This window comes from Cucurbita moschata, unplaced genomic scaffold, assembly GCF_002738365.1.
Source record: "Cucurbita moschata cultivar Rifu unplaced genomic scaffold, Cmos_1.0 Cmo_Scf00024, whole genome shotgun sequence".
In the NCBI taxonomy this organism is placed as follows: Eukaryota; Viridiplantae; Streptophyta; class Magnoliopsida; order Cucurbitales; family Cucurbitaceae; genus Cucurbita; species Cucurbita moschata.
Window position 1 is genome coordinate 135,721 of NW_019268540.1, and position 11,979 is coordinate 147,699.

At 36.9% G+C, this 11,979-nt stretch overlaps 2 protein-coding genes across 2 annotated transcripts in view; both read left to right on the forward strand.

Moving 5' to 3' along the window:
• Nucleotides 1-1,784: 1,784 nt before the first annotated feature.
• LOC111460705 (protein MEI2-like 4) lies at nucleotides 1,785-9,881 on the forward strand. The gene is made up of 15 exons (XM_023103953.1): nucleotides 1,785-2,203; nucleotides 2,457-2,657; nucleotides 2,819-2,864; nucleotides 4,138-4,377; nucleotides 4,552-4,988; nucleotides 5,088-5,246; nucleotides 5,544-5,660; nucleotides 5,741-5,892; nucleotides 6,057-6,154; nucleotides 6,238-6,642; nucleotides 7,207-7,858; nucleotides 8,524-8,608; nucleotides 8,701-8,769; nucleotides 8,850-9,029; nucleotides 9,112-9,881. Exons 2-15 carry the CDS (start codon nucleotides 2,580-2,582, stop codon nucleotides 9,283-9,285), a joined length of 2,892 nt encoding a protein of 963 aa, XP_022959721.1. The 5' UTR covers nucleotides 1,785-2,203; nucleotides 2,457-2,579; the 3' UTR covers nucleotides 9,286-9,881.
• A 1,116-nt stretch (nucleotides 9,882-10,997) lies between these two features.
• The window catches only part of LOC111461133 (ethylene-responsive transcription factor ERF113-like), a 2,850-nt gene continuing 1,868 nt past the window's right edge, over nucleotides 10,998-11,979 (forward strand). The window contains exon 1 of the mRNA XM_023104628.1: nucleotides 10,998-11,030. Within this exon, the coding sequence (XP_022960396.1) occupies nucleotides 10,998-11,030 (33 nt within the window). The remainder of the gene's footprint in view (nucleotides 11,031-11,979) is intronic.

Below are 11,979 nucleotides of genomic sequence, written 5' to 3' on the forward strand. Positions count from 1 at the left end.
TTTTTTTTTTTTTTTTTTTTTTTTTTTTTTTTTTTTTTTTTTTTTTGTCGTGTAGTGTTTTGGCCTTTTCCGTGATCTGGAGAATTGGGGGATTAGGGTTTGAAATTGCGTCCTAATATCCCATTCCCAACAAACCCTATCTTTCCCGTAAACGCTCCCAATACCTAATTCCCCAAACTCATCAACTTTTACCTATTTTTTTGCAATAATCCAACTAATCCTAATTTTTCTTTTGTTTCTTCTGGCAGTTCATAACAATGGTGTACACCAATTAACACAACGATTTGAAGGGGATTTTGGAAAATGAAGCATTTGAAAATGTTTTAAAGGTATTTTTAGAAGAGTAAAAGAAGGTGCGGTGAATTTGAGTGGTAAAAATAGTGAGAGAGCATAAAAGAAGATATATAAATGGATGGCATTCATTTTATAAAAGAGGGTGTGTGTGTATCATATATGATATATGGAATGGTATCAATTTCCAATTACATAAACACAGCTTTCCTTTTGTCTTAAGCATAACCACACTTTTGCTTTATCTCCTAATCACTCACTTTTTTTTTTTTTTTTAAATTTTTATTTAGTGGCAGACAAGGACTAATATTTGTGTCTATATTTTAACAGTTTCCCTTAAAATCGTTTTTTTTTTACTTTATTTTACTCGATTCTTTTGTATAAAGTTCTCCAAAAAATGGGATGCTTTCAAAAATTATGTTTGGGAATGATGAGTGTTAAGTATGATTTAGTTAGTATAAGCTCCTTTTTTTTTTTTTTTAAATTTAAAAAAAGAATTATGAATAAGTGAATGATATATGTATAGAGAGTCGGAAGAAAGGAGGAGATGGATAGACAAAAAAAAAAGAAAAAGAAAAAAAAAGAAGGTTAATAATGGGAGGGATTTAACGTTGCACGTGAATTACGATGGGCAGTCGGGGGAGCGTCACAAAATGAGAGTTAGGCGAGGCCCGTTCTGGAAGGCCCATTCCGGAAGGCCCATTATGGAAGGCCCATTCCGGAAGGCCCATTCTGGAAGGCCCATTGGGCGGAAACTGTATTCCTGGGTATATAATAATAAGAATAATAAAAAAATAATAAAAAATGATTGGAAGGAAAATAATGAAGAAATAATGGGGGAGAAGTGGGAAAGGGAAAAGGACATGATAATTAGAAAAGGAGAAACAAGAAATGAATGAGTGAGAGTGTATTTTGTGTGTATGTGGTGCAGCACCGCAGGTTTCTTCACTCCTCCCATCCCAACTTAAAACTCCCATTTCTTTTTCTTTTTTCTTTTTTCCGACTTTTTCCCACCTCAATTTTTATCAAACTAAAACTCCCATTTCTAATAATAATAATTACACCCTTTTATTATTATTTTTTTTTTTTGTTTTCAAAGTTGAAAAAAACTTAGAATTTAAATTGGGAGGACGAGAAAAAAAAGAAAAGGAAAAAAGAAAAAAAAAAAGAAAAAAGAAAAAGAGAAAAGGAGAAGAAAAGTTGTTTAAGGTTAAGTAGGGGGGAGAGAGGTGAAAGAGTTAATTGGGAAAGACGTGAGAAAAAGAAATAGAAGGGGAGGAGGAGAAGGGAAGGGGGGGACTTGCGTTTACTGCGACCGCACAAAGAAAACAAAAGAAATCAGAAAAATTGACGGCGTTAAAATCACCTTTTTCACCCCCCACCCAACTTCTTTCTAACCATTTCTTCTTCTTCTTCTTCGTCTTCTTCGTCTTCTTCTTCTTCTTCTTCGTCTTCTTCGTCTTCTTCTTCCCCTTCTCCCCCTTCTCCTTCTCCTTCTCCTTCTCCTTCTCCATCAACAAACAACAAAACCAAAACAGAAACCCAATTCTCTCTCTTTTCTCAGGCGAGGCCTCCCAATCTCGCCAGGGAATTCCCTCAATTCTTCCTCCTCCTGCGCTTCCCCTTCCAGCTCTGGAGGGACATACAGCTTTCGACCCAACCTTCTGCAATGCCTGCCTGCCTCAACCACCGACACGATACTCCATGAACGAGCTTCAACCGCCCAACCTGCAATGCGCCAAATTTGAGGATCGAGCCCTTTCCACCATCTTCCACGCCACACCTGCCTACTACTCCATCATTCCTTCTTCAACCTCCCCCCACTGCACCTGCACCCTTATGCCCTAATCTATTCTATTCTCTTCTCTTCTTTCTCTGCTTTTCCACCTTTTTTTCCCCCTCTTCTCTAAAGGTAAGCTCTGCTGTTTCTACCCCTAATTTACTTCCTCTGCTTTCCCTTTGCGATCTTGCTGCTTCTCGCTTTCACTTCATCCCGCCTTTTCTATTTATCAAACTTCCATCTTTCATTTCAACCTCATCATTGCATTACTCTCGAGATCTCAACCCAACAACGCCTTTTCCTTTCCTTCTCTTCCTCTTTCATTCCCCCATTTCTCTTCTTTTTCTACCTTAACAATTTTTTCTCTATCTCTACATTTTTGTAGGCTCCACCCAACCTTTTCAATTGCTTGCTCCAGGAGCGGCCTTCCAATTTTTGCCGCCCTTTTTATGGACCTTCTTTGACTCATCCTTCTATCTCCTCCGATTTCTTCTTTTTCGGTTCCATCATGCCCTCTGAAGTATTGGACCTCAAGGCTTTATCTTCATCTTCCTTCTTCTCCCACGATTTACGTCATTCAGATGAGGTATACTCCCTTGCCTCCTCTCTACCTTTTTTCTAGCATACCAGATTGCTTCTTCTTGCACTTCATCATACTGCATTTTCCTCGATCTGAATCTCACTGCCTCCTCCATCATTTCTGTTTCCTTCCAATTTCTCTTTTTTTTTTTCTTCCCTTTATTCCAGGGGCAGCTTGGAGTTTGGAAGTCAGCTAGTATGCCAAATCACCGTGGTCAGTACAAATCACTCTTCAACCACTTTTATCTCTTCTTTTTGGTTACTTTTAGTTTCTTCAGTTTTTATCTTTATATTGTGTAGTTCAGGAATTCGGTGACTTTGTATGGTTGAATTCTTGAGTGAAACAATATAATTTTGCTTAATTCATTGACCACTACATATTTCTTGTTCTGTATCTATTATGAGAAATGTAGCATGCTGGGGTTCCAAACAGGTATAAGGGAAAATACAACGATATAGAAATATAATCACGATGGAAGTTAATTCTCGTAATTAGGATCATCAACATGATACTGAATGCATAAAAAAGTGCATTGTTTTGAGGATACTTGTCTGTGATTATCCCACTGTAAAACAGAATCAGATTCTATCGTTTGTTTTAGATGATGTTCGACTGAAATTTTAGTTTTTGGATCCGTTAATTGTCTTCTATTTCCGATATACCAATTTTTATAAGGGAATCTTGCTTTTGTTTTGCATCTAAAATACCTAGTCTTGAGTTTACTTATGATGATTGTTTGATCAGTTGATATCATGATACAATCACTGCCCGATCAATTCTTTTGAGACTTGGTCTTCTCTCTCCTAACCTCCCAAAGTATGATCAGCACGAGGCACATGTCAAATACCTTGTATATTTGGCTTTTTTTTTCTTTTTTTCTTTTTTCTTTTTCCTTTGATAACTTGATCACTCGGTCAACCCACATTGGTTCATAGTGTGGCAACATTACCTCCCTGAGTGTCTATAGTACTGATTGTTGTTAGATTCATGCTTAGTTTGACAAATAATACTAAATATCGTTTTATCCCCTCTGCTCAGCCACCTCAAATGTGCACACAGATGAGAAAGTCATCAATTCTGCAGTCCAGTCAGTTTCAATTCTGCTCTAACCTTCATAACTGGTTTCAGTTTTGCCCTAAACATTTTATTACCTTCAATCTACTAATTCATCTAGGCATTTTGACATGAATTGCTTTTGGAGGGGCTTCTTTTACAAAAAGAAACAAACAAATAAATGGATTGGAGGTGAAATTGAAACTTTCGAAGTATTAAGGGCAAAGTTATAACCAGCTATGTGGATCAAGGGAATTTTATCTAATTCTGGCTATATATTTATGCATTTTATTTTTTCCATATTCTGGGAAATGGAGCTATCTTGAGTTGGTTCTGTTGTGTTGTTAAATAAGCTTCTTATTGAATTGGTGAGAAGGCTTTTCCTCTACTGAAAAGGTATTTATTTCATTCAATGTTTATTGCAACATGTCAGGTGCTTCATCATCTGTGGAAAAACTTTCAATGGGTGATTGCCTGGCAGAGAACTCACTGGAAAATCACGATCCATTTCCTGTGAGAGACCAGAATGCAAGTCTTATCCTGAATAGACATGCTGTTGGAGCTGAAAGAACATCCAATTATTTTGCTCGGAATAATGAAGTCAATATGATGAATTCTCAGTATGAGAGTAGTCTTTTCTCGAGTTCTTTATCAGATATATTTACTAGGAAATGTGAGTCGCTTGATTAATTCTTCACATATTTGTACCTGATGATAATGACAGCCATTGAATTGAAATCTAAATGAACTTGCAAAAAGTTCTAAACATGCTTAATTCTTGGCTCGTTCTACCTTATGAGTTTTAGCCTTACAAGTGTTATCATTTTACATATTTTTATTCGTGCAGTGCGATTTTCTCCCAGCAATGCACTATATGGCCATTCTGTTGATACTGTTGCATCTCACTTTGAGGAGGAGGAGGTTTTTGAGTCACTTGAAGAGTTGGAGGCCCAAACCATTGGGAACCTCCTCCCTGATGACGATGACTTACTTGCTGGGGTAGTAACTGATGGGCTTGATTGTTTGATTGAAACAACTGGCGAGGATGATGCTGAGGACTTGGATTTCTTTAGCAATGTTGGAGGGATGGATTTGGGTGATGATGGCTCATCTGTTGGACAGAAAAATTCTGAATCTTCTGGAGGACTATTTAACAATTTGCTGGGGATGCATAACGGTGCTATGGCTGGAGAGCATCCATTAGGCGAACATCCTTCCAGGACACTGTTTGTGAGAAACATAAATAGCAATGTTGAAGATTCTGAATTGAAGCTCCTTTTTGAGGTGCACATTTTCTTAACTTTCAATGTTGTTTCCATTGTGCATTTCAAAGTTACATCTCGCGCTAATTAATATATCTTACTTTTGATTAAAAATCTGCAGCAATATGGAGACATTCGCACTCTTTATACAACATGCAAACATCGAGGGTTTGTTATGATTTCCTATTATGATATTAGAGCTGCCCGTAATGCAATGAAAGCACTCCAGAATAAACCGTTGAGACGAAGGAAGCTTGACATACATTATTCTATACCGAAGGTTGGTTTCTGTTTAATAGATTTTCTGTCCAGTGTTATCTCATCTTTTTTGAGTTCAACTCATTAGTGGTGGGGAATTGAAATGCTGACCTTTAAAAGAGACGTATGGTGTCATAACTAGTTGAGCTATTATTTTATTTGTTTTTCCAGTTTGGTTAGCTAGCTGCCTTAGAAGAAGTATTGGAATTTTGTGGAGATTTATTCTTACTCTGTAATTCTAACCACATCAAAATATCTGCCTTAAATTCTTTCATGACCTCTTTGCTTCCTCACATCTTTCTCTGTACTACTTTTTCAGGACAATCCATCTGAAAAAGATATTAACCAAGGAACTCTTGTTGTTTTTAACCTTGAGTCTTCTGTTTCAAATGAAGAACTTCGTCAGATATTTGGTGTCTACGGAGAAATCAAGGAGGTGGGTCTGGGATTCAATTTTTATCATTGCATTCCATAATGTGCTCTGAGGAATCTGACATTATTCTTCATAAATTGCAGATTCGTGAAGCTCCCCACAGAAGTCATTATAAATTCATTGAATTTTATGATATCCGAGCTGCAGAGGCTGCTCTTTGTGCATTAAACCTGAGTGATATAGCAGGAAAGCAGATAAAGCTTGAGCCAAGTCATCCTGGTGCTGTGAGACGAAGGTTCAGAAACCTGTGCACTTTTGATGCTTATTCATGCTTAGTTTCAATCCCTTCCTCTTTAAAAATAAAATAGTTTTGACCTCCAACAGATTACAATTAAAAGAAACGAGATGTTAGTGGATGCTAACAGTAAAAAAATTATTTTATTTATCTTTGTGCCACAGTTTGGTGCAACAATTACATCCACAGTTGGAGCGGGAAGATATTGGTCTCTATTTACAACAGGGTAGCCCTCCTGTTAGTTGTAGTGCCGGCTTCTCTGGTATTATAGCCATAAGAAAATCATTCTCGTTACTTGTGAATTCTGAGTATTTTGTTTGTCTCACAAGAGAAAAAATATTGCAGGATTAGTTCCTAGTGGGACTATCAAATCTAGCAGCATGAGTAATGGATCCGTTCTTGGTGTACACTCTATGATACGAGCTCCATCTCGGGAGACCGAGTTGCATCATGGAATATCCTCCAGTGTTCCTAGTAGCTTACCTTCTGTGATGAGATCTGAATCAATTGGCAAGCAATCTGGCTTTATTGACTCTGGTCATTCACCTTCACCACTAAAGCTGGGTATCCGGGCAGCTCCAGCTATTCATCCTCATTCGCTTCCAGAACATCCTGATAGTTTGAACAACAATGTTCACTGCAATTCTCTGAATACGATTGCAGGAAACATCAGTCTACGACCACCCGAAAGAGCTGATAGCAGGCAGCTTGTAAACTTTAATGGTCGCTCTATTGAATTGAATGAAGATGGTAAGTTTAGTTGATTTATTTTACGACCTGTCCTGTAATGATATTGAAAGTCTGCTTTAACTCTTTGATAAGGGGTCTTCACTTACAATGATCAATTGAATTGGTCGGTTCACTATGTAGCTGATTGGAGACAATCAACCATTCATTGTTTTTTTTTTTTTTTTTTTTTTTTCCATTTCTATTGATATCAGCCGGAGAGCTTTTTCTGACCCTTGGTATGTTTTGGGGGGTGCATTGTCTCTTCCTTTGTTCTCAGTCTTGTTTCAGTACTTTTATGATATTAGCATCATCAACCTTATTATTATTTTTCTAAACTATTAAGTACGTTTCCTGTAAGAACTAGAAAAGTGATTGCCTGAGATCTTCACTGGCGAATAGTGTTTGACTGGTTCCAATTCCCATTGTAGGTAGAAGAACCTTTATTTTTAAATGATCGTTACCGACCAGAAGCTATTTCATTTTCTGTAAATATCAATGGTTGACAATTTACTTCCGTCAGGATGAGAGGTTGATTTTTTAAGCTTTCTCATGCTTTCATTTAGCTGGATGTTACTGTTTTTGCAGTTTTTGCATCTGGTGGTAACAGAACTTGCCCCATTCCTGGACCACATTATACATGGGGTAACTCCTACCGGCCCCAGCCGCCAGCTCCTAGTGTTGTTTGGCCAAATTCTCCATCTTATATGAACGGAATTCCTGCTGCCCACACCCCAACCCAAGTCCATGGAGTTCCAAGAGCAGCATCTCATTTGATGCACACAGTTCTGCCCATGAATAATCACCACGTTGGATCAGCTCCAGCTGTTAATCCTTCTATTTGGGATAGACAACATGCTTATGCTGGGGAACTGTCGAAAGCCTCTGGGTTTCATTCAGGTTCTATAGGGAATATGAATCTGCCTAACAATTCACCACAGTCTGTGGAATTTTTCTCTCATATCTTCCCACAAGTTGGTGGAAATTCTGTAGAGCTCCCTATCCCCCAAAGGAATGTAGGACTTCAATCCCATCATCAGCGGTGCATGGTTTTTCCTGGACGAGGCCAAATTCTCCCAATGATGAATTCATTTGACTCTTCCAATGAACGTGGTAGAAGCCGAAGAAATGAAGCAGCCTCTAATCAGGCAGATAAGAAGCAATATGAACTTGACATTGATCGCATATTGAGGGGTGAAGACAATCGTACTACGCTTATGATAAAGAACATTCCTAACAAGTTAGTATTTTTCTCTTTAATTCTCTCTCTTTTTTTTTTTTCTTCCCCCCCTCGTAATCACCCTCTATCTCAGTTTCCAATCAAAATAAGATAGGTACATTGACGTGTTGATTATTGAGTAATATGCTCTTCTTTTGCATGGACGAGTTTACTTGTTATCTTAATTTCCATTCGTAGGTCATTAACTAATTTTTCTTTTCATTTTTTTTCTATTATTTGTTACCTTTTATATGTGTGAATGTTTGGGCCAATCTACGCACCTCGTCTATTCTTGTGAGACAGTTACCTCACTCTACTACATTTGCTTTTCATTTGTGATACTGAGGTTATTATATCTAAAAAGATTAGGACAGTCTTCTCCTGAGTGATGGTGTAGTTACCTTTCCTTCTAGAGAAATGGTAATATTTGTAAATGTGTTATAGGCGCTTCTAGACAACGTCATTTTAATGGAATGCCACTTCATCAGGTAGGTCTGTTATTTTGAGTACGTAAGTGGTGCTAATTAATGCAGGGACGTAATGATGTTAAACTGCAGAATTGATAGTATTATCTGCAATATCCTCTCGTTTCTAATTCATAATGTTCTAATAGTGTCTAATGTCAGTTGTTCGTCCCATCTTGGTTTTGTCAGAAAGCTAGTAATCCATCATGATTGTAACTGCAGATATACATCAAAGATGCTTTTAGCTGCAATTGATGAACGACATCGAGGAACTTATGACTTCATCTATCTGCCTATTGACTTTAAGGCAAGTTTTTCCATGTTCAGTGCCGCAGTAATATTTTCCTTCGTTCTGTCCATGACAATTTTTTTGCTTGTACACCCTATGGTTGGTTGCAGAACAAATGTAACGTGGGATATGCGTTCATTAACATGACTGATCCTAGCCTAATTATTCCATTCTATGAGGTTGGTATGCTACTGAAGCTTGCAGGATATTGAGGTGATAGGTGCTAAGTTTTTATTGACAAACAGTACCATACTTGCAGGCATTTAATGGGAAAAAATGGGAGAAATTCAATAGTGAGAAGGTGGCGTCACTTGCATATGCTCGCATACAGGGAAAAGCTGCCCTTATCGCTCATTTCCAGAATTCAAGTTTAATGAATGAAGATAAGCGATGTCGACCAATCCTTTTCAACACTGATGGCCCCAATGCAGGCGATCAGGTATGAAATAGAATAACATACGAAAATTTTGAAATGGTGGAACAATGGCTGTTTGTTTGCTGAACATGTACTTCTTCTACAGGTTCCGTTTCCAATGGGGGTAAATGTTCGTACTAGGCCTGGAAAAGGCCGAACCAACACCCAGGACGAAAACCCTGATGAAGGTCTATTAATTTCTGGAAATGGTGAGAATTGTTCCAGTGGAGATGCATCTTCTTCATGTGTTGTAAAGGATTTGGAGCAGCCAGTACCATAATTTTTGTGTTCACTAACCTTAGAGGAGGGAGGAGTAACTTAAAACTATATATCCACCAAAGTTGTTTTGACGTAATTTTTATAGTGGCTGAAGGCAGGTAGGGACATTCGCTGCAGTTGGTGACATTAGAGAAGGAATGGTTTAGCTTAGCCAATGCTAAGTGGGTCTCCATCTTCCTCTCCCCACCCCTCTACTCTACGCCCCCCTTCCTCCAAAGGGAAGAAAAAGAACAAAAAAAAAAAAAAAAGACAATAGTTGAAGGAGGGAGCATCTGGAAAAGCCTCCAAATTTTGATTGTGAGAGTGATATATTTATTGTTATTATTATTACTATTATATATTATAAGAGATGGGCATTGAAAAAGGGAAAGAGTTTTCATGTATATGAGTATTTGGTCCTGGAGATATGTTGTCCTGGTTTGACGTGATCTGATGAGGCTTCCTCCCTCTGCTATACCCCACTTTCTTCTTCTTTTTTCTTTTCGTTTTATTTTGGGTTTGACTTGGAAGTTCTTGTAACAGTTGAGATTTGGTAGAGACAGAGGGAGCCCATGTGAAAATTTTTGAAATGAACTAATTATCCAAATTTCCTTTGCTTCTGCGTTTTTAGCCTAACCTAATGATCCTTGAGAGAGCCTGGTTTGTTGTTGTTTGTATAATCAATCAAGTGTTCTGGTTTGGCCTAACCTAAACACACAAATATATATATATATTTTAATTTTTATATTATTATAATTCAAGTACAATAAGCTTATGATTGATTGATTAATAAACTCTGTTCTAAAAGAAGATGACTTTTTGAGTATGAACGCATAATTTCTTTTGGTCTGGCAGAACTTGGACTATGCCTATTCCCTATGCACTTCATTCAAGCAATTATTGGAACTAAATTTTCTGACAACGGATAAGTCATAGTACATTGCCTTTCCCACGCCTCGTTGACAAAGTTGCAATTATTTTTGTTTTTTTTTGTTATATGAACGTCTTCATATTTTTAGAGTTTGTTATGTGTTATATGAACAATGAAGATTAAGTAAAAAATTTAGGGTGCATTCAACCTTAGATTGGTACCGTTTTTGTTTTTGTTTGCTCTCTCTTTCCTAACTTATTCAAGCTAGAAAAGAGATTTAATCTTGAAAAATTAGCTACCAAAGCAACATAGACTTATAGAATTGAATCTCTCAAACTCCATGCGATAGTAATAATGGGACTGGGACGTTAACTGGGAACACACACTACACACTACAGTAGCTACTAAATAAATAGATATTAAACACAAAATTGTATATATTTAGTTTAGTGAGAGAGTGATATTAAAGAAGATGCAGGTGGTATATGTAGGTAGGGAACAACACTATCTATGGTTCACTTTTTCCTTTCACAAATTGAAAGAACATTGAAAAAATAAAGCTCTTCCTTTCCCCATTTGGGTCCATTGCCATTCAACTGATCACCAACCCTTCTAGTTTGGTTCATTGTATATCAAACTAAAAGCTGAAACCAAACAAAAAACACTTCACATGCCCAACCCAACCCACCTCTTTCTTTCCCTTTTCTCTCTCTAAATCTTTACAATATAATATATTCACTGTTCAAAATCAAAACATTGGTTTAACAATAGACGACATTCAAAAGGAACACCATGTACACTTAACCATATTCACTACAATATCATACTCTACTGTCATATCCGTGTGTGTTGAAGCAAAATGAATGCGTTTGGCATTCACAAATTTGATTGTGAAGGTTCGTCTTTACAACAAGCATTCAAGAAGTGTATAACTTTCCCGACACTTTTGATATCTATACCTTCTCGAGGCAACCTCTTTCAAGATATACTATAAGAGATATGACTATAATATATTTTGTGTTGAAACCTTAGAAGATAAAATGACACAAATTGGATGCTTTGAGCGTAGAGATAGCTCGATCTGCTCTGTTGCCTACATGGAGGAACATATCAAAGATTGAGATAACTCCCAAAAGTCGATAGTTCATTATATCTTTCTTATAACGCAAGATCTATCCTATATTTTTTTAATACAAAAAGTTTCATTCCCACAGTGTAACGTTTGAATTCACTTCCTAAAGCTTTCAAAGTTTGGGACTTTGAAACTCTGAAAATAAATGATTTTCAGTTTTGTTGTTAGAAATCAAAACTTAGTCAACATAATAAATAAAAATTGATATGAATTGTTATTTTCAAATGTAAAGACTTTTCTCCCAACCTATACCCTTATCCTTTTAAGAGTTGCAATTCTAAAAAATACATTATCCTTTTACACTTACTTTCATCACATCAGATTCGTAATCCACCGTTAGCAGAGATTGTTCTCTTTACATTCTATTCTCCTCAATTTGTAACACCTCAAGTCTACCGCTACTAGATATAGTCTTTTTTGTGCTTTCCCGTCTAGACTTCTCCTTAAGGTTTTAAAATGCTCCGTTCTCCTCTTCAACCATGCCACGCTTGGTTTGGATCAAAATATTTTGGGTTGAAGATTATTTTTGGGGCTGGGAAATTAATATTAGACGACACGTAATTAGAAAGAGAAAAAGCTTTAGCTTTATTGGTGGCCACTTGTGGGTTGAATGAATGAATGGGATGGATTTTTTTATTTTTATTTTATTTGGTTAAATATATAGAAATAATAATAATGATAATAAGAGTGCAAAGCAAAGGGGGGGGGGGGGT